Source organism: Lontra canadensis, unplaced genomic scaffold (assembly GCF_010015895.1).
Source record: "Lontra canadensis isolate GAN:19392208 unplaced genomic scaffold, GSC_riverotter_1.0 scaffold38, whole genome shotgun sequence".
In the NCBI taxonomy this organism is placed as follows: Eukaryota; Metazoa; Chordata; class Mammalia; order Carnivora; family Mustelidae; genus Lontra; species Lontra canadensis.
The window spans coordinates 17,191,404-17,215,344 of NW_022631032.1; the positions used below are offsets into that span (position 1 = coordinate 17,191,404).

Below are 23,941 nucleotides of genomic sequence, written 5' to 3' on the forward strand. Positions count from 1 at the left end.
GCATAGCAATGTGCATTGCAAACTATCAGTTTCCCCATATAATATCACCTGCCAGAAACTTAATAATTTTACCCGTGGAACTATAACCCACTACAGATGCGTCTTGTTTCAGGAAATAAGGATCTTCGAAATGTGAACTTAGGGTTGTTATTCAATTATAGAAGGGTTACATATTTTACTAAGTAATTAATTTAGACTTTATGAAAGTCTCAGCTCAGTAACAGAATGAGTTATTCATACATATATAAATAGATCTATAGATGCTATGTATGTAAAATGGATCCAATTACTTGTCTTCCTTGCTCTCCTTTGGAGCCCTTTTGTCCCTTGATGTTACTGTTTTGTCCTGGATTACCCTGGAGGAAGATTTAAAAAGGATTTTAGAACCAAGAAATATTAGCTTTTTTTTTTTTTTCACATACCATGGTACAATTTTAAAGTAGAAAGCTAATTTGATTTTTTAAAATTATTAACATATAATGTATTATTTTCCCCAGGGGTACAGGTCGGTGATTCATCAGTCTTACCCAATTCAATTCACAGCACTCACCATAGCACATACCCTCCCCAATGTCCATCACCCAGCCACCCTACCCCTCCTACCCTTCTCCCCTCCAGCAACCCTCAGTTTATTTCCTGAGATTAAGAGTCTTTTATGGTTTGTCTCCTCCTCTGGTTTTATCTTGTGTTAATTTGGGTTAAGTGAGGAAAAGTGAGAGAAAATTCTCCATATTTGAAATTCATAGATTTTTTTTAAAAAATGAAAATATTTCCCTAAGTTTGAATGAAGAGGGTTTGGTGACAAATGAAGTGTTAAGAGTGTTTGCTAATGACTGTCTGATGAAACCAGGATGATTTTCTCTTCTCTGTATTGGCACCGTCACTGATACACTAGTCCAAACATGCTTATGCTACTCCCTTAGCGATGCAATAAGATTCCTTTCTGATCAAGTCTGCAAATAGGGAATCTGGAAGATTAGAAGCCCAATAAGTAAAATTGTGAAAATTTCTCCCCAAAATGAACTTGAAAGTCTCAATGTAACATTTAAGGATAAGTAGGATGGAACCTTAGTTCCCAGTTCCAAATTTCCAATATAATCAGCCAAGGTCAGATGCACACAGATTTTTTTTCATAGCAGTTACTTCTCAGTCAACAGCTACTACTCCAAATCCCAAGACAAGCCTTCATCTACAGCTTAGCAGGAGACACAAGGGAAAGGAGAGAGGAATGTGGAGCAACTACGAAATTCAGAGCCAACTAGACCCAAGTAACTTACAGGATCTCCTTGGAAGCCCTTCTCCCCATATCCCCCAGGGGGACCTCTGGAACCTGGGCTGCCCTGGAAAAAAAAAAAAAAAAAAAAAAAAGAATATGAGCTTCTGAGTTAGCTTGTATGAGGGTTTTATAATGGTGTTAAAATGTCAAATGTGTGTTTTGGAGGCAAGAAAATTAATCAGACAAAATGATCCATGTTCCTCTCTCCCAGCCAGTTTCCTCAGACTTCTTAGGCAGTACTCAGTGCAGTTTTAAGCCTATGGTCAGGATTATCTATAGGGAGGCTGAGTAATGGGAAATTTCTCATGATCTAGCATAGCAACATCTGACAGAACTTTTCTGCAGTAATGGAAATACTCTATATTTGCATTGTCTAATATGGTAGCCCCTAGCCCCATGTGGCTACTGAGCACATGAAATGTGGCTAGGATGAATGAAGAGCAGAATTTTTTACAGTCACTAATTTGAATTTAAATTGTCATATATTGGGAGTGAGTATTACATTGGACACTGCAGCCAGTCTAGAAACTTTTGATGTTTATAATTAAATTGCCCACTGGAAACCTTCACAGGAGTATTCCATGTGTCACCTCAAACTCAAGTGTTCCCAACTCAGCTTCGCCAAACCAGGGCACTTGAAGGCATTTTGACTGACTCCTCATTTCCTGCTTTTCTGGTCACCTAGATCTAGAGATCTTATGTCCTGGAGACAGAACTGGGGTGAGAGAAGAAAGTCACCTAGGATGCAAAATTTAGGAAGACACTCACACTTTGCATATCTCTGAGAAGGAGTACTTTCTTAAATCCTGCACTCTGGCTGCTCGTTCCAGCCTGGGCCCTGCTATGTCCTTAATATGTCTTCTGTCTGTTCTCATTGACGTTGCTTTACTTGAAGGCTTCATCACTTCTCACCTTGATTATTCCAGATTCTCTCATCTATGCCTTGTATCTATGTCATCTCTGACACACATCCTCCACACCGCTGCCAAGTAATAGTTCTAATATGCAAATTCATGTGGTCCCTGTACTTAAAAATCTTTCAAAGACACCTGATTGCCTAATGGTTAAAAGCCCAAGTCCTCCACATGGCCCACCAGTGCCTTCCCAATCTCTTCCCACTACCTCTAGAACCTCACCTCCATCCACCTGTACTCTGATGCTCAAATTGCAGTGCCCCCAAGCCTCCATGTCTTTGCTTATGCTGTTCCCTCTGTCTGGAATGCCTTTCCTCCATGTCTTGCTAATGCCTCTCATCTTCAGCTCAGGGATCATTTCCTCTAGGAAGACTTCCTGGATTTCCTCCCTACCCTGCTGAGTTAGGTGCCTTCTCTGGGCCAACATGGCCTCAAACACATTCTGTACTGTCTTTGGCTATTAATATGTCAGTCTTCTAATATCCCAGGATCCTTGAGGACAAGGACGTGTGGTTCATCTCTGAATCTTCAGCACACAACCCAGTGCTTGGCACATGCCAAGTATTCAAAAATATTGGATGAATAAATGGATCAGAACATAAAAACAGAGCTGCTTGGAACCAGGTAGGCACATGTCAATAAGGATTGAATTGAATTTAAGATAAAAAAAATATTTCACTGTGATTTGCTACAGAGAGGTCATCAAAATAATTCTGTATTTTTCTCTTGCTTTTTAGGTTGTTTTCTTTTTTTCCCCTGGTGCAATAAAGAGAACATGGAAGCCACTGACAGACAAAACATTCATTTTCAGATTTCTGAGGAACATGCCCATAGAAGAACTTTGTATGCCTTGACTCCCTCTCTCTGGAATTTCTGAAAATTCCCAAATGGGAATGTAGCATCTACTCAGTAGTAACAGGACTTCCTGCATGGTCAGGTCAGCTGTCACACTTCTCCCCATGAAGCACTGGCACACATCACATGTGACTGTCCCTGTTGCCAAATTCTCCTTCTTTGATGTATTGAAAGTGTTACCTGAGATCCTGGATCACCTTTTTCTCCCTTTTCCCCAGGAAATCCATGAAAGCCCTAAAGGAAGTCAAGGAAAACAAAATTCCCATTTAAAGAGAAATACATCAACCTCCTGACCATGTTATGATACCTGAAGCATGGCTTACCTCTTCCCCATCCAGTCCGTCAACCCCATCCTCTCCTTGTTCTCCCTGAGGGACAACAGGAGTGCATTCAGGTCAGAGGAGGGCTCTACCACATGCTTAATGGGAAGCTAATTCCGTCAGGAAATCGAATTGAACTGAGAAGAAACTACAGTACCTTACTTCCAGAAAATCCTTTGGTACCCTGTAAAAGACGAAATCTCTCTCACTGACACATCAAAGACAGACAGCAGTTGGATTCACAGACTGTTGCAGCAGGCAGCGGCTGCCTCCCTAAAGAAGCAATTGTGTCTCTTTAATTGCTTCTGGCTCTCTAAGCACAAACGGATGATGGAGGGATTGAATGAAGGCTCTGAACTCATTGAGATTTCTAAGAAGTTGAATTAGTCCACAGGTGAAGACATAGCTATGTAATTGGAGAAAGGCAATGGGGGGCATGGAAGAGAGAAAGGGAGGGAGAGAAGAAGAGACAACAGAGCATGTTGTAGGGAATTCAAAATCACATTTCTAGCAGAGCCTCACCTTTTGACCATGCTCCCCTGGACATCCTGCAATCCCTTTATCTCCTGAGGGTCCAAAGTCTCCTCGTCTTCCCTAAGAAAAGGCAGCCAAACAGGTAAAACAGGTCACCACAGTGGCTCTTGTCAGAAGTTGCCAGCAGTTTGCCCTTTAGAAGTGAAGCTCTTCCTTCTGCAAATGCATTCATTTACCTCTGGCTCTCCTCTCTACTCAACATGTCTTCCCCATCAACCTTCCAGGCCTCCTTACAGACCCAAGATCACACGGAGGTGCAGGAGGAGCCCAGTGGCTTCACTGTCCTCAGCAGACCGCACAGCCAAATGTTCGGAAGTTGCGTCACATTCCAGCCCCCTTTCAAAGACTCCAGTAATACACGTTGGCCCTGGCATGGTAGCCAAGGTCCCAGTGCTGCCCTGGAGAAGCCAGCACAGCTGGTGGTTCTGAAGCCAGCTGGTCCCGGGGGGCCGGAGCTGAGTAGAAGCCGCTGATGGGATTGGCCCCTGCTACCAGAACTCAAAGATGGGAAGTGTAAGTGCTCATGGAAAGGACCACCAGGGGAAAGAGTCCCAAAGTCAGACCGTCCACTAGGGGAAGAGTGCTCAAGGTCAATGGTGTGTGCGTATCTCATCAATCCTGTTTCTCCCAGGAAATATTTAAACACAGGAAAATGCTAGAGTAAAATGAATTTCCAGAGAAAAGAAATGTAGTACTCCTTGAAGACAGGAATCCCCCCACTCTCTTTTTACCCAATTATGTCCCTTGCGCCTGGCTCTGTCAGATCTGGCTGTAAAGTGGGTGCTTAGGGTTTGCTGTTTGGATAAATAGTTATTTAGCAATGAGCTTGGTTATTTCCTCCCTGGTAGTTTAGGGGAGAAGGGATCTTCCTTCCTCCTGCTTTGCTTTCTTTATTCTGGAGATTACTCCCAGGAAAAGTAGGAGGCCTCACTCATGGTCACAGGACACTGAGAGATACTGAACATCGTGACCTGTTGATGGGACTGTCAGCCAGATGTGGGCTTGTGGCCAGACACTCACACTCAAAGTCCTCTATGCTGCATCGGTGGGCTCTAAGACCCTTCTGCAGGTATGGGGTAGGTGGGTTGGGGCACTCCCCTTTGTGGTCATTTTGTAAACTAGGTCAACACTAGAGTCTTAGAGGAATGTTATCTGTCTATAGATCAGGAGACTGAGAGGAAGTTAAATGTCTTGCTAGGGTTTCATGTCTAGGTCAGCCTTTGGCTGTCTAACTGAGCTTATACTTTTAATTATACCTGCCCAGGCATGATATAATTTTGTTTTAAATATTGCTGCCCTGGTGGAGAGCTAGCTCAATTCTAAGGGGATGGAGATGCAGGATGGATGCTTCCTGAACTTTCCCCACCCCAAACAGAGCCACTCAAGTATTTCAGTTCCTTCTAATCTATCCTCATAATTTGATTGATGAACCATGTGAGAGTTCTGGTTTAAGGGTCAAACAAAGACTGAGATTAGAAAACCTCTGTGTTACATGGACCCATGAAGCCGTGCCTTTCCGTGCACTCAGCACTGAGCTCCAGGTCTGAAGACAGACCCTCACTAGTAGTCAGCCCTATTGCGCCCTGCACAGGGGAGACAGGACCATGCCCTCCTCCCTGACACTGATAAAAACATGCCAGGCAACATGTAGGCAAGCCTGCTCCCTCCCTTCCTGCAAAAGTGGATTTGGTGAGTGTTCATGATCCAGACCAAAAAAAGGGGTGAAGGAGAAACCCATTTTCTTCCAAATCCACCAAAACACCCCATATAAACAAACGCTTTCTGAAGGAACATAAAGCTGTCCATGCAAAAGAAAATCATTGCTTGTGTTGTGGGGGAGGGTCAGAAAAACTTACAGGGTCTCCGTCATCTCCCCTGTGTCCTCTGCTGCCTTTCAGACCTGGAAAACCCTGGGAGGAAAGAGAAAAATACATTTTGGTCAGCTTCCTTCAATCTGAACTTATGAAATCATTAGACAATTGCCTCCTTTCAACTTGGTCACAGTGTCTGCGGGGGTGGCTGTGAGTCTGGGGGAGAATCTGACAAGCCCAGACTCCTGCTGGAGTCTAACCTGTGGAGCTGACTTTGCAGCTTAGGGTGTCTGGGGGGTTCCTAAGCCTAAGAGGCTGTGTGGTAGGCAGCTGTAGCCACTACAACTCTCATAGAAGGCAAATCGATCACATTTCCAGAGAGATCATTTTATTTCCTTTTGCTTTTCTGAAAGCTCAAGGAAAAAGACCCACTGCTCCCAGCAAGGTTACATATATTTCAGTGGCGATCATCACTTCCTCTGCCACATGGGGTTTAACTGCCTCGTGGCTTCTTTATGGCTAAGATTTCAACAGGGCTTTGCTTTCCTCACTGTAAAACAGAGGTCCCAGCTCTCTGCTCAGTACACCTGGGGCTGTGCTCTTGGAATGTAACTTTAAGACTGACCAGAGCCAAGTGAGGGGAGAGGAAACTGTGCTGAACAAAGCATTGTAACTCAGTAAAATGGCCAAGATCATGTACCACAGATAGGCAGTGCAGAACTTATTAGTATTTACTCTCTTAAAAAAAAAAAAAGACTCCTTTACTTATGATATCAAACCGCAATTTGAAAAAGTGCATAAAATAAATAAAATCTAAAGGCATGGTTTAATTATTATAAAGTAAATGTCCATGTAGCCACCACCATGACCAAGAAACGGGACGCAGCCTCGCCGCCCTCCTCCAACCTCCGCCAATGAAAGCACTCCTACCGACACCCCAGGGGACACACTCTTGGCTTTTTTTTTTTTTTTTATACTTCACTACTGAATTATTCATCCCTAGACATGATTGGTTAGTTTTGCTCGCTTTCAAACGTTTTATAAATGGAATCGTACTATATGTATTCTGCATTTTGCTTTTTTAGTTTTTTTTGGCCATTACGGTATTTATAACACTTATTCATGTTGTGTATGTACCTGCGGTTCATTCATCCTCATCACCTTAGAGCATTCCATTAGCAAAGACACCGTGACATATTTATTTACGCTATTGTGTAATGGAACTTCTAGAATTCGTTTTTTAAAGGGCTGTTAATCTGCAATGCCTTGCTCTTTTTGTGGTTCAATTTCACTCATTGCTGATGAACTACAGCCTTCCCCACAGTCTTCAACACCTCTTGCACCCCTCAAACTGTTCAAAGCTACAAAAGTGCAAAAGTACAGGAGGAGTCAAGATGGCGGAGAAGTAGCAGCTGAGACTACTTCAGGTAGCGGGAGATCAGCTAAATAGCTTATCTAAAGATTGCAAACACCAACAAATCCAACGGGAGATCAAAGAGAAGAAGAACAGCAATTCTAGAAACAGAAAATCAAGCACTTTCTGAAAGGTAGGACTGGCAGAGAAGTGAATCCAAAGCGACAGGAAGATAGACCGCGAGGGGAGGGGCCGGCTCCCAGCAAGCGGCGGAGCAACGGAGCACAAAATCAGGACTTTTAAAAGTCTGTTCCGCTGAGGGACATCGCTCCAGAGGCTTAACCGGGGTGAAGCCCACGCGGGGTCAGCATGGCCTCAGATCCCGCAGGGTTACAGAAGGATCGGGGGTGTCTGAGTGTCGCAGAGCTTACAGGTATTAGAACGGGGAAGCCGGCTACAGAGACAGAGCCGAGGAGTAAGCTCTAAACTTGGGTTACCTTGAACCTGTCGCAGGCTCAGTGAGCTCGGAGCGCGGCCGGAGGCCAGGGTGACGGGAGTAATTGGGCGCTGTTCTCTGAGGGCGCACTGAGGAGTGGGGCCCCGGGCTCTCGGCTTTTCCGGGCCGGAGACTGGGAGGCCGCCATCTTCATTCCAGTCCTCCAGAACTCTACGGAAAGCGCTCAGGGAACAAAAGCTCCCGAAAGCAAACCCGAGCGGATTACTCAGCCCGGCCCCAGGTAAGGGCGGTGCAACTCTGCCTGGGGCAAAGACACTTGAGAATCACTACAACAGGCCCCTCCCCCATAAGAGCAACAAGAAAGCCAGCCAGGACCAACTTCACCTACCAAGGAGTGCAGTTTCAATACCAAGGAGAGCAGCAGAATCCCAGAGGAGGAGAAAGCAAAGCATGGAACTCATGGCTTCCTCCCCATGATTCTTTAGCCTTGCAGTTAATTTAATTTTTTTTTTATTTTTCAATTTTTTTTTCTCTTTTTCTGCTAATTTTTTTAAACTTTTACCCTTTTCTTTTTTAACGTTTTTTAACTAGTTTATCTAATATATATATATTTTTTTCCTTATTATATTTTTTCTTTATTCATTTTCTTCTTTTAATTGTTTAATTTTTTTTTTTTTTTCTTTCTGAACCTCTTTTTATCCCCTTTCTCCCCCCTCACAATTTGGGAACTCTTCTGATTTGGTTAAAGCATATTTTCCTGGGGTTGTTGCCACCCTTTTAGTATTTTACTTGCTCCTTCATATACTCTTATCTGGACAAAATGACACGGCGAAAAAATTCACAAAAAAACGAACAAGAGGCAGTACCAAAGGCTAGGGACCTAATCAATACAGACATTGGTAATATGACAGATCTAGAGTTCAGAATACGATTCTCAAGGTTCTAGCTGGGCTTGAAAAAGGCATGGAAGATATTAGAGAAGCCCTCTCAGGAGATATAAAAGCCCTTTCTGGAGAAATAAAAGAACTAAAATCTAACCAAGTTGAAATCAAAAAAGCTACTAATGAGGTGCAATCAAAAATGGAGGCTCTCACTGCTAGGATAAATGAGGCAGAAGAAAGAATTAGCGATATAGAAGACCAAATGACAGAGAATAAAGAAGCTGAGCAAAAGAGGGACAAACAGCTACTGGACCACGAGGGGAGAATTCGAGAGATAAGTGACACCATAAGACGAAACAACATTAGAATAATTGGGATTCCAGAAGAAGAAGAAAGAGAGAGGGGAGCAGAAGGTATATTGGAGAGAATTATTTGGGAGAATTTTCCCAATATGGCAAAGGGAACAAGCATCAAAATCCAGGAATTCAGAGAACCCCCCTCAAAATCAATAAGAATAGGTCCACACCCCGCCACCTAATAGTAAAATTTACAAGTCTTAGTCACAAAGAGAAAATCCTGAAAGCAGCCCGGGAAAAGAAGTCTGTAACATACAATGGTAAAAACATTAGATTGGCAGCAGACTTATCCACAGAGACCTGGCAGGCCAGAAAGAGCTGGCATGATATATTCAGAGCACTAAACGTGAAAAACATGCAGCCAAGAATACTATATCCAGCTAGGCTATCATTGAAAATAGAAGGAGATTAAAAGCTTCCAGGACAAACAAAAACTGAAAGAATTTTCAAACACCAAACCAGCTCTACAGGAAATATTGAAAGGGGTCCTCTAAGCAAAGAGAGACCCTAAAAGTAGTAGATCAGAAAGGAACAGAGACAATATACAATAACAGTCACCTTACAGGCAATACAATGGCACTAAATTCATCTCTCTCATTAGTTACCCTGAATGATAATGGGCTAAATACCCCAATCAAAAGACACGGGGTATCAGAATGGATAAAAAAACAAAACCCATCTATATGTTGCCTACAAGAAACTCATTTTAAACCTGAAGACACCTCCAGATTTAAAGTGAGGGGGTGGAAAAGAATTTACCATGCTAATGGACATCAGAAGAAAGCAGGAGTGGCAATCCTTATATCAGATCAATTAGATTTTAAGCCAAAGACGATAATAAGAGATGAGGAAGGACACTATATCATACTCAAAGGATCTGTCCAACAAGAAGATCTAACAATTTTAAATATCTATGCCCCTAATGTGGGAGCAGCCAACTATATATACCAATTAATAACAAAGTCAAAGAAACACATCAACAATAATACAATAATAGTAGGGGACTTGAACACTCCCCTTACTGAAATGGACAGATCATCCAAGCAAAAGATCAACAAGGAAATGAAGGCCTTAAATGACACATTGGACCAGATGAACATCACAGATATATTCAGAACATTTCATCCCAAAGCAACAGAATACGCATTCTTCTCTAGTGCACATGGAACATTCTCCAGAATAGATCACATCCCCGGTCCTAAATCAGGTCTCCACCGGTATCAAAAGATTGGGATCATTCCCTGCATATTTTCAGACCACAACGCTCTGAAGCTAGAACTCAATCACAAGAGGAAATTTGGAAAGAACCCAAATACATGGAGACTAAACAGCATCCTTCTAAAGAATGAATGGGTCAACATGGAAATTAAAGAAGAACTCAAAAAATTCATGGAAACAAATGATAATGAAAACACAACGGTTCAAATTCTGTGGGACACAACAAAGGCAGTCCTGGGAGGAAAATATATAGCGGTACAAGCCTTCCTCAAGAAACAAGAAAGGTCTCAGGTACACAACCTAACCCTACACCTAAAGGAGCTGGAGAAAGAACAAGAAAGAAACCCTAAACCCAGCAGGAGAAGAGAAATCATAAAGATCAGAGCAGAAATCAATGAAATAGAAACCAAAAAAACAATAGAACAAATCAACGAAACTAGGAGCTGGTTCTTTGAAAGAATTAATAAGATTGATAAACCCCTGGCCAGACTTATCAAAAAGAAAAGAGAAAGGACCCAAATAAATAAAATCACGAATGAAAGAGGAGAGATCACAACTAACGCCAAAGAAATATAGACAATTATAAGAACATACTATGAGCAACTCTATGCCAGCAAATTTGACAATCTGGAAGAAATGGATGCATTCCTAGAGACATATAAACTACCACAACTGAACCAGGAAGAAATAGAAAGCCTGAACAGATCCATAACCAGTAAGGAGATTGAAACAGTCATCAAAACTCTCCAAACAAACAAAAGCCCAGGGCCAGATGGCTTCCCGGGGGAATTCTACCAAACATTTAAAGAAGAACTAATTCCTATTCTCCTGAAACTGTTCCAAAAAATAGAAATGGAAGAAAAATTCCAAACTCATTTTATGAGGCCAGCATCACCTTGATCCCAAAACCAGACAAGGATCCCATCAAAAAAGAGAACTACAGACCAATATCCTTGATGAACACAGATGCAAAAATTCTCACCAGAATACTAGCCAATAGGATTCAACAGTACATTAAAAGGATCATTCAGCACGACCAGGTGGGATTTATTCCAGGGCTGCAAGGTTGGTTCAACATCCGCAAATCAATCAATGTGATACAACACATTAATAAAAGAAAGAACAAGAACCATATGATACTCTCAATAGATGCTGAAAAAGCATTTGACAAAGTACAGCATCCCTTCCTGATCAAAACTCTTCAAAGTGTAGGGATAGAGGGCACATACCTCAATATTATCAAAGCCATCTATGAACAACCCACCACAAATATCATTCTCAATGGAGAAAAACTGAAAGCTTTTCCGCTAAGGTCAGGAACACAGCAGGGATGTCCATTATCACCAGTGTCATTCAATATAGTACTAGAAGTCCTAGCCTCAGCAATCAGACAACAAAAGGAAATTAAAGGCATCCAAATCGGCAAAGAAGAAGTCAAACTATCACTCTTCGCAGATGATATGATACTATATGTGGAAAACCCAAAAGACTCCACTCCAAAACTGCTAGAACTTGTACAGGAATTCAGTAAAGTGTCAGGATATAAAATCAATGCACAGAAATCAGTTGCATTTCTCTACACCAACAAGACAGAAGAAAGAGAAATTAAGGAGTCCATCCCATTTACAATTTCACCCAAAACTATAAGATACCTAGGAATAAACCTAACCAAAGAGGCTAAGAATCTATACTCAGAAAACTATAAAGTACTCATGAAAGAAATTGAGGAAGACACGAAGAAATGGAAAAATGTTCTATGCTCCTGGATTGGAAGAATAAATATTGTGAAAATGTCTATGCTACCTAAAGCAATCTACACATTTAATGCAATTCCTATCAAAGTACCATCCATTTTTTTCAAAGAAATGGAACAATCCTAAAATTTATATGGAACCAGAAAAGACCTCAAATAGCCAAAGGAATATTGAAAAAGAAAGCCAAAGTTGGTGGCATCACAATCCCGGACTTCAAGCTCTATTACAAAGCTGTCATCATCAAGACAGCATGGTACTGGCACAAAAACAGACACATAGATCAATGGAACAGAATAGAGAGCCCAGAAATAGACCCTCAACTCTATGGTCAACTAATCTTCGACAAAGCAGGAAAGAATGTCCAATGGAACAAAGACAGCCTCTTCAATAAATGGTGTTGGGAAAATTGGACAGCCACATGCAGAAAAATGAAATTGGATCATTTCCTTACACCACACAAGAAAATAGACTCAAAATGGATGAAGGACCTCAATGTGAGAAAGGAATCCATCAAAATCCTTGAGGACAACACAGGCAGCAACCTCTTCAACCTCAGCCACAGCAACATCTTCCTAGGAACATCGCCAAAGGCAAGGGAAGCAAGGGCAAAAATGAACTATTAGGATTTTATCAAGATCAAAAGCTTTTGCACAGCAAAGGAAACAGTTCACAAAACCAAAAGACAACTGACAGAATGGGAGAAGATATTTGCAAACGACATATCAGATAAAGGGCTAGTGTCCAAAATCTATAAAGAACTTAGCAAACTCAACACCCAAAGAACAAATAACACAATCAATAAAAGGACAGAGGACATGAACAGACATTTCTGCAAAGAAGACATCCAGATGGCCAACAGACACATGAAAAAGTGCTCCATATCACTCGTCATCAGGGAAATACAAATCAAAACCACAATGAGATATCACCTCACACCAGTCAGAATGGCTAAAATTAACAAGTCAGGAAATGACAGATGCTGGCGAGGATGTGGAGAAAGGGGAACCCTCCTACACTGTTGGTGGGAATGCAAGCTGGTGCAACCACTCTGGAAAACAGCATGGAGGTTCCTCAAAATGTTGAAAATAGAACTACCCTATGACCCAGCAATTGCACTACTGGGTATTTACCCTAAAGATACAAACGTAGTGATCCAAAGGGGCACGTGCACCCAAATGTTTATAGCAGCAATGTCTACAATAGCCAAACTATGGAAAGAACCTAGATGTCCATCAACATATGAATGGATAAAGAAGAAGTGGTATATATACACAATGGAATACTATGCAGCCATCAAAAGAAATGAAATCTTGCCATTTGCGACGACGTGGATGGAACTAGAGGGTATCATGCTTAGCGAAGTAAGTCAATCGGAGAAAGACAATTATCATATGATCTCCCTGATATGAGGGAGAGGAGATGCAACATGGGGGGTTAATGGGGTAGGAGAAGAGTAAATGAAACAAGTTGGGATTGGGAGGGAGACAAACCATAAGTGACTCTTAATCTCACAAAATAAACTGAGGGTTGATAGGGGGAGGGGTGTTGGGAGAGGGGGGTGGGGTTATGGACATTGGGGAGGGTATGTGCTATGGTGAGTGCTGTGAAATGTGTAAACCTGGCAATTCACAGACCTGTACCCCTGGGGATAAAAATATATGTTTAAAAAAAAAATAAAATAAAATTTATTAAAAAAAAAAACAAAACAAAAAAAACAGAACACAAAAAAATAATAATGTTTTATATTGGTTACCTGTTGATATAATACAGACTAGAGCTGTGGGATTCAATAAAATGCATTATTAAAATTAAAAAAAAAAGTCTAAAAGTACAAATGGCAAAACCAAGGAGCAATGTCATGAAGGATATGGAGGAAAAATGGGAGTTATTTTTAACAGCAGTATCCAAAATGAGCCTTTTGAAACTGGCCTCCTACACCTCAGAAGTTGCATGAAATAAATGTCTGAAGCAATTACATCGGCATTGAGTGAAGACAGCAAAATGCACTGCGTGGCCTCAGTCCCACCCACCAAATCAAGGCACACTGGGTAAAATAGTTTCACAACTGAATGGCACCTTCGTGGCTTGCAGTCCTCGGGATCCACGAGGACCTGGATCCCCCAAACACTTGCAAAATGTGCAGCAGCAAGTCTTCTCTGCAATGTTTCCCTAGAAAAGCAAACTTGAGTGAGCAACAATGGTCAGGAACTTCTCGGCATTAAGAACTGTATTCAGAGATCCTAAGGCACCACCTACACGGCTATCCTCTCTCTTTGGGGGAGGGGCTACAGAGGATCAGTGGCGCTCTTTGGCTTCATACTGAGGATGGGACACTGAGCTAGCAACTGCAACACAGCATCCCCTCTCCCTGAAAATGATCTCTCTATAGAAAGGGCACCTGCCCCACAGATGACCACAGACCAAGTTTGCACAAGACTGCTTGGCTCGTCCTTGACAGACTGCAGCATAAACTGCTGGGAGCTTTTCTATGTGACTAGGGTTGGTTGTTTTTGTTGTTGTTGTTGTTAATTTTAATGCCTGTGCCTTCGTTTGGTGAGATGATAAAGGAGGGAAGGACACACAAAAACAAAAATAATGCTGCTCTGGTCTTTCAGACTTTTTCATCTACTACAGGCCATGCACTTTAGTTAGTGGGGCAAGCAAGAAGGTCTCTAGAAATACTCATCAAAATTCCAATTTCATTCTGATGGCCTTTTGAATAACTGCATTTCTGCTCCACAACTTACCAGGTACTGTGACAGCATCTTGCCCAGCTCTCTCGTGCCAATGGTTAGGTGAGTCCTGTAATCAAATCCCTTTCCAAATTCAAAGCTGGAAAACTCATCATGGGCAGTCATATTTAGGGACACCACCAGCAGAGCATCAAGTCCTAGTCAGTAAACGTAAGAGATCCGAACCAAAGGAATTACACGTGAAAGAGAAGAAAACCTGTTGTATTTCTACTCGGTAAGTGATGTTCAGAGAATCAGAAAAGGGAAAAGGAAACATAGGAAGAAGCAGGACTCTTGACATATGAAGAACCAAACAGGCTTGCTTGCTTGTTTAGGCTTCAAACCTAACAGAAAAACAATAGCAGAAAACCGTGTTTAATGCCTCACCACCAAGTTTTGATAGATGCAATTCTTAGGTATCTGAAAGCAATTTTTAAGAAAGAGCATTGTTATCAGGGAACTACAAATCAAAACCAGAGTGAGCTACCACCTCACACTAGTCAGGTTGCTAAAATTAACCTAGGTGTTGGCGAGAATGTGGAGAAAGGGGAACCCTCCTACACTGTTGGGTGGGAATGCAAGCTGGTGCAGCCACTCTGGAAAACAGTATGGAGGTTCCTCAAGATGTTAATAGAGCTACCCTATGACCCAGCAATTGCACTACTGGGCATTTACCCCAAAGATTCAAATGTAGTAATCCAAAGGGGCACCTGCACCCCGATGTTTATAGCAACAGTGTCCAAAGTGCACATGCAATGGCATACTATGCAGCCATTAAAAATACAAAATCTTGTCATTTGCAACAACATGGATGGAACTAGAGGATATTATGCTAAGTGAATTAAGTCAATCAGAGAAAGACAATTATCATACGATCTCACTAATAGGAGGACTTTGAGAAACAAGACAGAGGATCATAGGGGAAGGGAGGGAAAAATGAAACAAGGTGAAACCAGAGAGGGAGCCAAAACATAAGAGACTCTTAATATCAGGAAAAAGACTGAGGGAAGGGGGTGGGAGGGATAAGGTGGCTGGGGGATGGACACTGGGGAGGGTATGTGCTACGGTTAGTGCTATGAATTGTGTAAGACTGATGATTCACAGATCTGTACCCCTGAAACAAATAATACAGTATATGTTAATAAAAATAAATAGGTAGGTAGGTAGGTAGATAGATAGATAGGGCATTGTTCATCTTCAGAGGTTTTCTGAATTTTTCTGAATGTAAATTAATAATAGTTCTCAAAGTCATCTCCATGGCTGAACACCCCTGGGGGCCCAGGCCCTGAAAAACTGAGGAAAGCCCAAGGTGAACTCCTGACCATAGCCAGGACTCCATTTATTCATTCATTCACTCACTCATTAATTTGCTCACTAGTCCATTTGTTCCACTTATCCTTTCATTAAAGAAATATTTGCTTATTAGAAGCCTATTGTGTATTAATCACTATACCAGGGACACAAGATGAGTAGGACAGACACACTCTGTCCCTTCACAGAAGTCCAGTCCAATGGAAAAGGTGGACAGGAATCAGATGGCTGCTCTGAGAAGTGGTAATTGTCCTGAGAAGGAATGGCAGGGTGCTTTGAAGGCCTAAAGGAGAAGCTCCCAGTTTGGTCTTAGAAAGTCATGGAAGGTTTCTGGGAGATACCTGCACTGATCCTGAAGGACAAATGGAAGCTGGTTGAGGTAGAGAACCAGAGACAGAAAGTGGAGAAGGATTAGGAGAGTTCTAGGTAGAAGAAATTTGTATGCCAGGAATGGGGGCCTGAGGGACTAAGGCGGGAGGTGTGCTGAAGGAAGAAGGGGATGGCTCTGTATGCCAGAGATGCTGAGTGTGGGGAGTGAGGGAAGGTCAGAGTGGGGAGAGGAGCTAGATCCTATAAAGGACCAGAGGTTGTACTAAGGAACATGATGTGCTCAGAACAGTGAGAAAAGAGGACAAAACAACCCAGCAATCAAGCAGGAAATTTTGTGGCTTCTAGGGAGGTTGCCCATGGACACTAAACCCCAGAAACCAGTGTGGGTCTATACCCAGAAAGTCTCAAACAATACATCTCATCTGACAATCAGTGGAGCCTCATGTCACTGCATAAGACTCTCAAAACTTCTGCAGTTAGCTTCCAGCTTGGTCTGAAACTAGGACAAGGGATAGGGGTTGTATACTAAGAAATGCTTTTTAAGATCAATGTGGCTTTCACATGGATAATCAGAAACAGTAGGGAGTGTCCTAGGTCAAGAGCCCTGGAACCATAATCTAAGAGAAGAATTTGTGTGTACATGGTTTATTGAGGGAGAAAGAGGTAGAGGAAGGGGAGGGGGAAGTTGTAAGCAAGAATGTGTCTCAGTAAAGTCTTCACCTTGATGTGACTCATGAAGGACTCTGGTGTATAAACTGTATCAGAGTTGACCCACTTGAGGAAGGGTGCTATGTTTTTTATCCCTATATCGATTGTCCCCCTTCCATTTCCAGGTGGGACATTGTATAAAACCACCCCCCACTCCAAGGTAATGGTTCAGGTCAGCCAAGGACACATGACTGTAGAAGATCACAGGTAAAAGTACATGGCTGTGGCATTTGCAGTATCTGGGGGATAAGCATACAGGCTGGTCAAGGGGGTTTGGGAAGGCACCAACAGCATCTGCTTCCAATGACCAGACAGATCCCAAGATCTACCACACCTGAGTAAGAAGGGACTCATTAGCACATTCTGTGTTGTACCACTTAAATTTGCAATTCTGTACCTGCTGCTCTGAGCCTGTCTGATTGATCTTCAAGCATTATCTCGCTTTCACCCCCAAGACCATCTGAAAAGATGAGTAGAACCTAGAGGAAGAGAAAAGCAGAGGATGGGATGATGTGAAAATGAAACATATAATTGGGGAGGACGAAACAAATGAAAGAATGCAGAGATGGGAGACTGAATGTGACAAGAGTACCTGTCCATGGGATTTAGGTCTATCATTAAAGGTCTCCCACAGCGACTGCAGGAACTGTGCATTCAGATGAGTTGGCCCATTGACATTGACTTGCTGTAGGCTGTCAAATATTGCTCTCTGGTAGAGTTGGAATTTGGCAGGGTCATTGTTCACCTTGAAGGCCACATTCACCCGCACCTCTGTGCCTGCCCCACAGCTGACCCTCCCGATGGAGGTGATGTCCTCTAAGATGCTTGGGAGGTAGGATTCCAGCAGAGGGTGGCCATAGAACAACGGCTGCCCCAGCAGGTGAGTGGAAATGTCAAACCCGACCACTATGTCCATAAAGCAATCTGGAGACCAAGAGAAACGAGGCCAGATTAATGAGTAGACAAGAGTAAGGAAGAGCAGACCAGGCAGAAAAAAGGAGAGTGGTCATGGCACGGCTCAGGACTGGAGGGTCCCTTATACCCAGTGTTCAAGAAGGAAGATATTGGAAGCTTGATCAACACAGGTATTTTCTCTCTCCTCTTTCAAATATTTCAAGTTCCAATCATGGTTTAGCCTCATTTTCAGTGGCTGGCTGTGTGTGTGTATGTATGTGCGTGTGCACACATGCATATTTTTTCTTTTAATGATGACATATTATGAATCATATAATCATAACATTTTAAGTATCTGAAATATCCTTAGGGATTATTTAATCCAGATGTCACAAACGTAAATGGCTACAAAGGCCGGGTGGATAATGTAAAGGAGTTAGATGGACAGAGAGCAAAGAGAATGAAAGGAGAACAACAACCCCGTCTGTTCACTACTCAATTCCCACTGAGAGTAGCCATGCGGGAGATGGGTCTGGTGTAATCAGATTGCCTTTCTTTTTCCCAAGGAAATCCTGAAATCTCCATTTTTCATGTGCAACTTGCAGTTTGTAAAAGCTGTCAACTGATTTTAACAAGTTGTCAACACTAGACAGGACCAATACAACTCAGCTGTAAGTTGCCATTTGGTCACTTCTGACCCTGCCCGATTGCTCATTTTATCACTAAGGAAATCACGATGCCTGGAAGTTTTTACTACCGCACCAGAGCAAGAACCCTGGCTTTTGGATTCCAGTGCCAGTGCCCTTTCCACCACTGTAATCTGCTTCTAGCTGAGCACCCCAAATGGGGCATAGACCATCTGGAGAGCTTGGAAAGACCAACCCATTCTGTGAAAGAAGTGGCTTCAGTCGACTCCAGAAACAGAAGCACGCTGAGGAATTTTTGCATGTTGTACAAATTACACAAAATGTTATATCCTGAGATGTCATCCTCCCAACTCCCAGCCCAAATGTACAAAACCTGAGTCCTACATGGTGACTCTCACCTGAAGCGAATAGTGACCTCCCCATCAGATGGCTCATTGCTGTCCCTTCATTTCTTTCCCTTTCTCCCCACTTGACTCACTTACCTCCTGGCCTTTACAGCCATTGGTTTTTTGACTTCTGGGAATCAAATAATCACTAAGGGCAAATTCAAATCTTTACTATGTTATGATTATACAAATGCCGTCATTAAAAGCAGAAGAAAATATGCACACACATAGGTTCAAACAGACACACAACACAGAGACACACACAGGAACACGGAGTCCCTTACAAGACGGTTTGACAAAGTTAAAATAGTAAAGCTGCCAACCAGCCAAAGTCTGTTTCACTTACTTCCCACGGGACACAAGGCATTATTCTAGGCCTGCCACAAGTGGACGGGGGCAGAATTAGGAGACTGACTTTCGGTGGTAAGCCAGGCTTGCAGTGAGGGGTCAGGGCTGACCAGAGGACACAACCCAGGACCTCCTCCAGCCTCTGCACGTTTTTCCTCACCTCTGAGGGAGGCTAGCTAACCCAAGCTTCCTGGAAACAGAGGAGAAGTCTGTTCCTACTGAGCACTCCTCAAAAAATATGTTCAGCTACAGCTAGCCACCAAAACATCTCGGAGAAATGAGGCCCCAGGAAGGCGGCAGTTAAATCAAAAACAAATACAGAGCAAGGGAAGCACTTACTGGTGGTTCCACAGCTCTGGCAGATTTCACGAACCATTCTTTTTTTCATATCCACATCCATTAATGTATTAAAGTCTTTGAGGGTGATTATTTTTCTAGAATCGCCTGTCATTGGCAGAAGTTGCTCCTTATGAACATCCCCTATGCCCCAAACCAGGACACAAATTCCGAGGTTTCTCAGGACTTTCACTTCATCAGCCACATTGTAGTAGGGATCCCTGGATGTGATGACAACCAAAGTCTGAAGGACACCAGCATTTCTCCTCCCACCAGAAGATGGATCGAACATGACTTTCACTTTTTTAAGGGCCAGGTCAATTCGCGGAAACCCGTTGCTCTTGGTGATGGTTTGAATTTGAGTCTTCAGCTTCGGTATTGTCAGAGAGTTTTTCAACTCAATAATTTTCTGGAAGCCACTCCCAAATTGAGCCAACCCGATTTTTATTCTCTGGTTCTGAAGGTTAAAATTATCAATTAAGTCTGACACAAAAGTTGTCATGGTAACAAACTCTGAGTGGGATACCATGTCAGAGCCATCAAAAAAGAAAACCATATCAGCTTCTTGAATGTCACACGCTGCAATTGGGAAAAACAAAACAATTATTTTCCTCACGAATTATTCTAAATTTTCCCTTTCCTCAAATTCTTCAATTGCTTTACTAAATCCCCACATTAGTAGCAAATTGAGATAAGTCAACAGAAGAGAGAATTACTGGTTGGCCTTCAAGAAGGAAAAACAGTGGGAAGGAGAAAATAGACTTTGCTTCAAATTTTAATATTTATGTGATTCATTTGAAAAGACAGTGAAAGTTGCTTAGAGAAGGAAGCTTGAATAGATTGAATAAGTTCATTAAAAAGTAATTGCAAAGGCTAGAAATCCCTTCGACACATTAAACTGGAAGGTTCACTGAAGTCAAGGTAATGGTACCCATGTATTATGGTTAGTATTCCTGTTACTATTAATGCTACCACTTTACATTTGTGTTGAGAATTACCATTTTAAAAAATGGTTTTGGCATACAGTAACTTAATATTCATGATCATGTTATAAGGAATTAATCTAATTTTATAGATACAAAAATGGAATTCAGAGGGTAAGTAACTTGCCTAAGAATACACAATTGTTATGCAGTGGAGCGGGTACCTGGACCATGTCATTCTTTTTATCTTTTAATCCAGTATTTTTTTCTGCTGCAGTTTTTTATAATATCATAACCCAAATATTAAAATGCAATGGGACAAGTGCTAATAGCTAATAAAGAGGGCAAAGGGTCATCTCCCTGAAATCCAAGGTGAAATGTCCCAAACCCAGGTATAATATTCTACCCTCAGTTCCAATCAAATGCAATGGCTGGGATAGGGACAACACGAAGGTGATTAGTAAGGGCAGTTGAGAACAAAGAATTCCCGCTATCACACAATTCTTTCTAAGGGTTATCTGCCCAGATAGACCTTCAAGGAAGGATTTGCTGCCAGTTGTGGGAGTGTGATCAACAGAGGGCCTCAGACTGTCAGCTCTTTCATGGTTAGCCTCACTGCAAAGAGAGGTCTTGCAAAAGACCATGACCTTTTAGGGAAGCCCATATCTGGGGTCTAAGTGGGAAGGGGACATAACCACCCAGTCATCTTAGTCTGATGCTGGACAACACTGATAGGCAATATACACTCCAGAGCTCTTTGCCAGGTTTGGAGCTTTGTCAAGCATGCCTCACTGTGCAACTTCTTCTGCCCATCCTACTTTCCCACTTTCCTTCAAAGGGTGTGGATCCCTAATAAACACCATGTATCCTAGACTCTGCCTCAGTATCTGCCTCCAAAAGGTAGGCATGGGAGATGAGAATAAAACAGATTCCATCTTTGTAGGAAAAGACTGTAGTCCTGGTGATGTAATAGAGTTGGTGGGGACTCAGTGATAAACAGGAGGCCATGCCTGCCCAAGGAAATCAGTCTTGTGATAGCTACAGACAAAAAAATAGCAAATATGTGTTCAGTGCTACCACCAAGAGAAATAGAAGGTGCAGAATCAGGGATAACCACTGGGATCACCATCAGGTATTGGGTCAGGAAATTGGCAAACAAAGGCTGAAATATGAAATACTAGATACAGTGTGGAAAATGGGCTGGTGTATTCATGGTGGGTAGAATGCTGTGTACAAAGATGCAGAGGTATTTCAGATTGACAGGAGAGATTGTAAAGTGCGGAGAGGCAACAGATGAGGTTGGAGATATGGACAAGGCTAGATGGAACTCAGGAATTCGGAAACTATAAACTGTAAGCAAAGCAGGGACATAATCTAGTGTGTGTTAGGAGGATCACTCAGTGCTCAGAACGGACTAGAAGGTGGAAAGACGAAAGGCAAGATGACCAAAATTTAGGGTGGGAGTCCAGGGACAGGCTAGAACAGACAGAATTGAAAAGGTCCTGCTGCCTTTGGAAAGGTCACAATTTTTATCAAAGATAATACCATCATTCAGTATCTGAAACCAAGGAAATGAATTCATTGCTCATTTTGAGCCCAGATGGCCAATCTTACACTTTCCTCAAGTGGGATGCCTGTGGCCATCACTAACCCACTGGTATCTCATGGGATCCACTTACGTCCCTTCCCTCCCTATTCCTACCCACCAGCCTCTACTACTCCATATTGAACTCCCATATCCTTTTGTCCGTATTAATGGCCCATATCTAGAAAAACACACAGACTACTTCAACTTCAAATGGCCCAAGAGAATGTCTATAATCCCATTTAGACTGTCCTGGATCTCTGAAGACAGAAGTCTATCTGTGAAACCATGCAACTCTGAGTCTGGCCTGCAACTGGTATTCAGTGGTTGCACTGAGACCATTAACGGAATAGCACAAGAGGCTCTGAAATGGGGTAAGGTTAGTATGATCCCAGGTAGAGTTCCTTTCTGCCAAGAAAAAGGCAACAGGGTAGCAAGACCTCAAAGAACATTTCTGAAACCTTCTTCTATAAGCTCTTCAACGGATGCTGTCATGGAAAGGCAACTTTCAGATCTTGCTCAATCAATGCATTTCTTTTAGAAATAAGAAAAATAGCCTGAGCAGAGAAAGATTCATCACATGACATCCAGGTAATGGGAAGCCAAGATTTAATTTATTTTTTTCTTAACCTTCTATTGCTACCCCCAGAGAAACTTTAAAAATTACAACTTACGCTCACGGGCACTGGTACACATTCTTTCTTGCAGAGGCTGGTAAAGATCTTTCAGTTTGTTGAAATTATCTACATGGAAAGTATTGTTTTTATTCCCTGCCATAGCCTCAAGTTCAAGTTGGTTGGCCTTTCCTACACCCACTGCGTAGATATCAATGCCTTTGTTTCTCAATTTCAGTGCTGTGTCATTGAGCTGATTTCGGTCATCGGACTCGCCATCGGTGATGATGATCAGCATCTGCTTCACATTTTGCTGGATGCGGCTGCCATGTTCTTCTGTGAACATTATGTTTGTGTGATCAAGAGCCTTGGCAGTAAAGGTACGCCCTCCAGTGTCCCTGCGCCTCCTGAGGTGTTCAATGACTGCAGATCCGTTTGAGTATTTCCCAAGGTGGAAAAGAACCTCAGGATACTCTGAGTATTTGAGAGCTCCAATCCGAACTCGGGCACTGCCAACATCTGCTTTCTTCACCAAATGGATAGTTAGATTCATCATGCTTTCTTGCTCTTCTGTATTTATGCTGCCTGAATGGTCCAGCACAAACACAATGTCCAACACTTTAATATTTTTGCAATCTGAAAGAGAAAGAAAGCAGGCATCATAATCTTTCTGCAGTGTATTCTAGACAGACAGCTGAGAAAGGCGAGCAAGCGAACGTCTGCCATGAACCTACTACGTGCCAGACACTACTTCTCATTTGTTAGACGTGGCTGTTGCCATTTTACAGAGTGAGAAACTGAGTCTCGGTGATGTACAACTTGCCCAGATCATGATTCCACGGAAAGTGTAGCTGACAATGACTCTGCAATGGGTGGTTCTTAAGCTACACCACTCTGTTCTGCTATATCTCATTAGGACAAGTGATGCATTTTCCTAGGCAGGCTTTCAACTGAAATGAAATGTCAGAAGGTAGTTTAATATCAGTATAATGGTGAGATAGGACTGATATTTGCCAAACTGGCCTGCTAATTTAAAGAGCTCGGAGGCTCTATATATTAGCTGGGATTTTTATCCTACCCTCTCTGGCTCCAGCTTCTGCTGGGCGAGCTGTTCCATGTGCACCATGCCTCTCTGCTTTCATTTCCGTTCCTTCCCCTCGCCTTCTGGATTAGAACCCAGAAAGACCACAAGTAGGGGGAGAACTAAGGCCCTATCACTCCCCCTCAACCCCAAGCTCTCCTCCACATTGGAAGTCAAGTGAGCACTCTGGAAAGGTCTCCAAAGTATGGGGTTTCTCTCCCCTCTTTCTCTTCCCTCAGTAACTTAAGTACATGCCTTCTACAATTTCACTTTCTCCACTTTCCACCTGAGTATGGTAACTTCAGTCCTTATTTCT

General features: G+C 42.5%; 1 protein-coding gene across 1 annotated transcript in view; it reads right to left on the minus strand.

The window, feature by feature from the left end:
• The window catches only part of COL6A5 (collagen type VI alpha 5 chain), a 116,876-nt gene that overhangs the window by 63,619 nt on the left and 29,316 nt on the right, over window positions 1–23,941 (minus strand). The window contains exons 7-19 of the mRNA XM_032869722.1: window positions 22,605–23,180; window positions 19,426–20,001; window positions 17,404–17,735; window positions 17,209–17,290; window positions 14,478–14,620; window positions 13,807–13,899; window positions 5,756–5,809; window positions 3,888–3,959; window positions 3,523–3,549; window positions 3,369–3,413; window positions 3,226–3,279; window positions 1,278–1,340; window positions 291–356 (exon numbers count right to left, since the gene is read on the minus strand). Of these exons, the coding sequence (XP_032725613.1) occupies window positions 291–356; window positions 1,278–1,340; window positions 3,226–3,279; window positions 3,369–3,413; window positions 3,523–3,549; window positions 3,888–3,959; window positions 5,756–5,809; window positions 13,807–13,899; window positions 14,478–14,620; window positions 17,209–17,290; window positions 17,404–17,735; window positions 19,426–20,001; window positions 22,605–23,180 (2,183 nt within the window). The remainder of the gene's footprint in view (window positions 1–290; window positions 357–1,277; window positions 1,341–3,225; window positions 3,280–3,368; window positions 3,414–3,522; window positions 3,550–3,887; window positions 3,960–5,755; window positions 5,810–13,806; window positions 13,900–14,477; window positions 14,621–17,208; window positions 17,291–17,403; window positions 17,736–19,425; window positions 20,002–22,604; window positions 23,181–23,941) is intronic.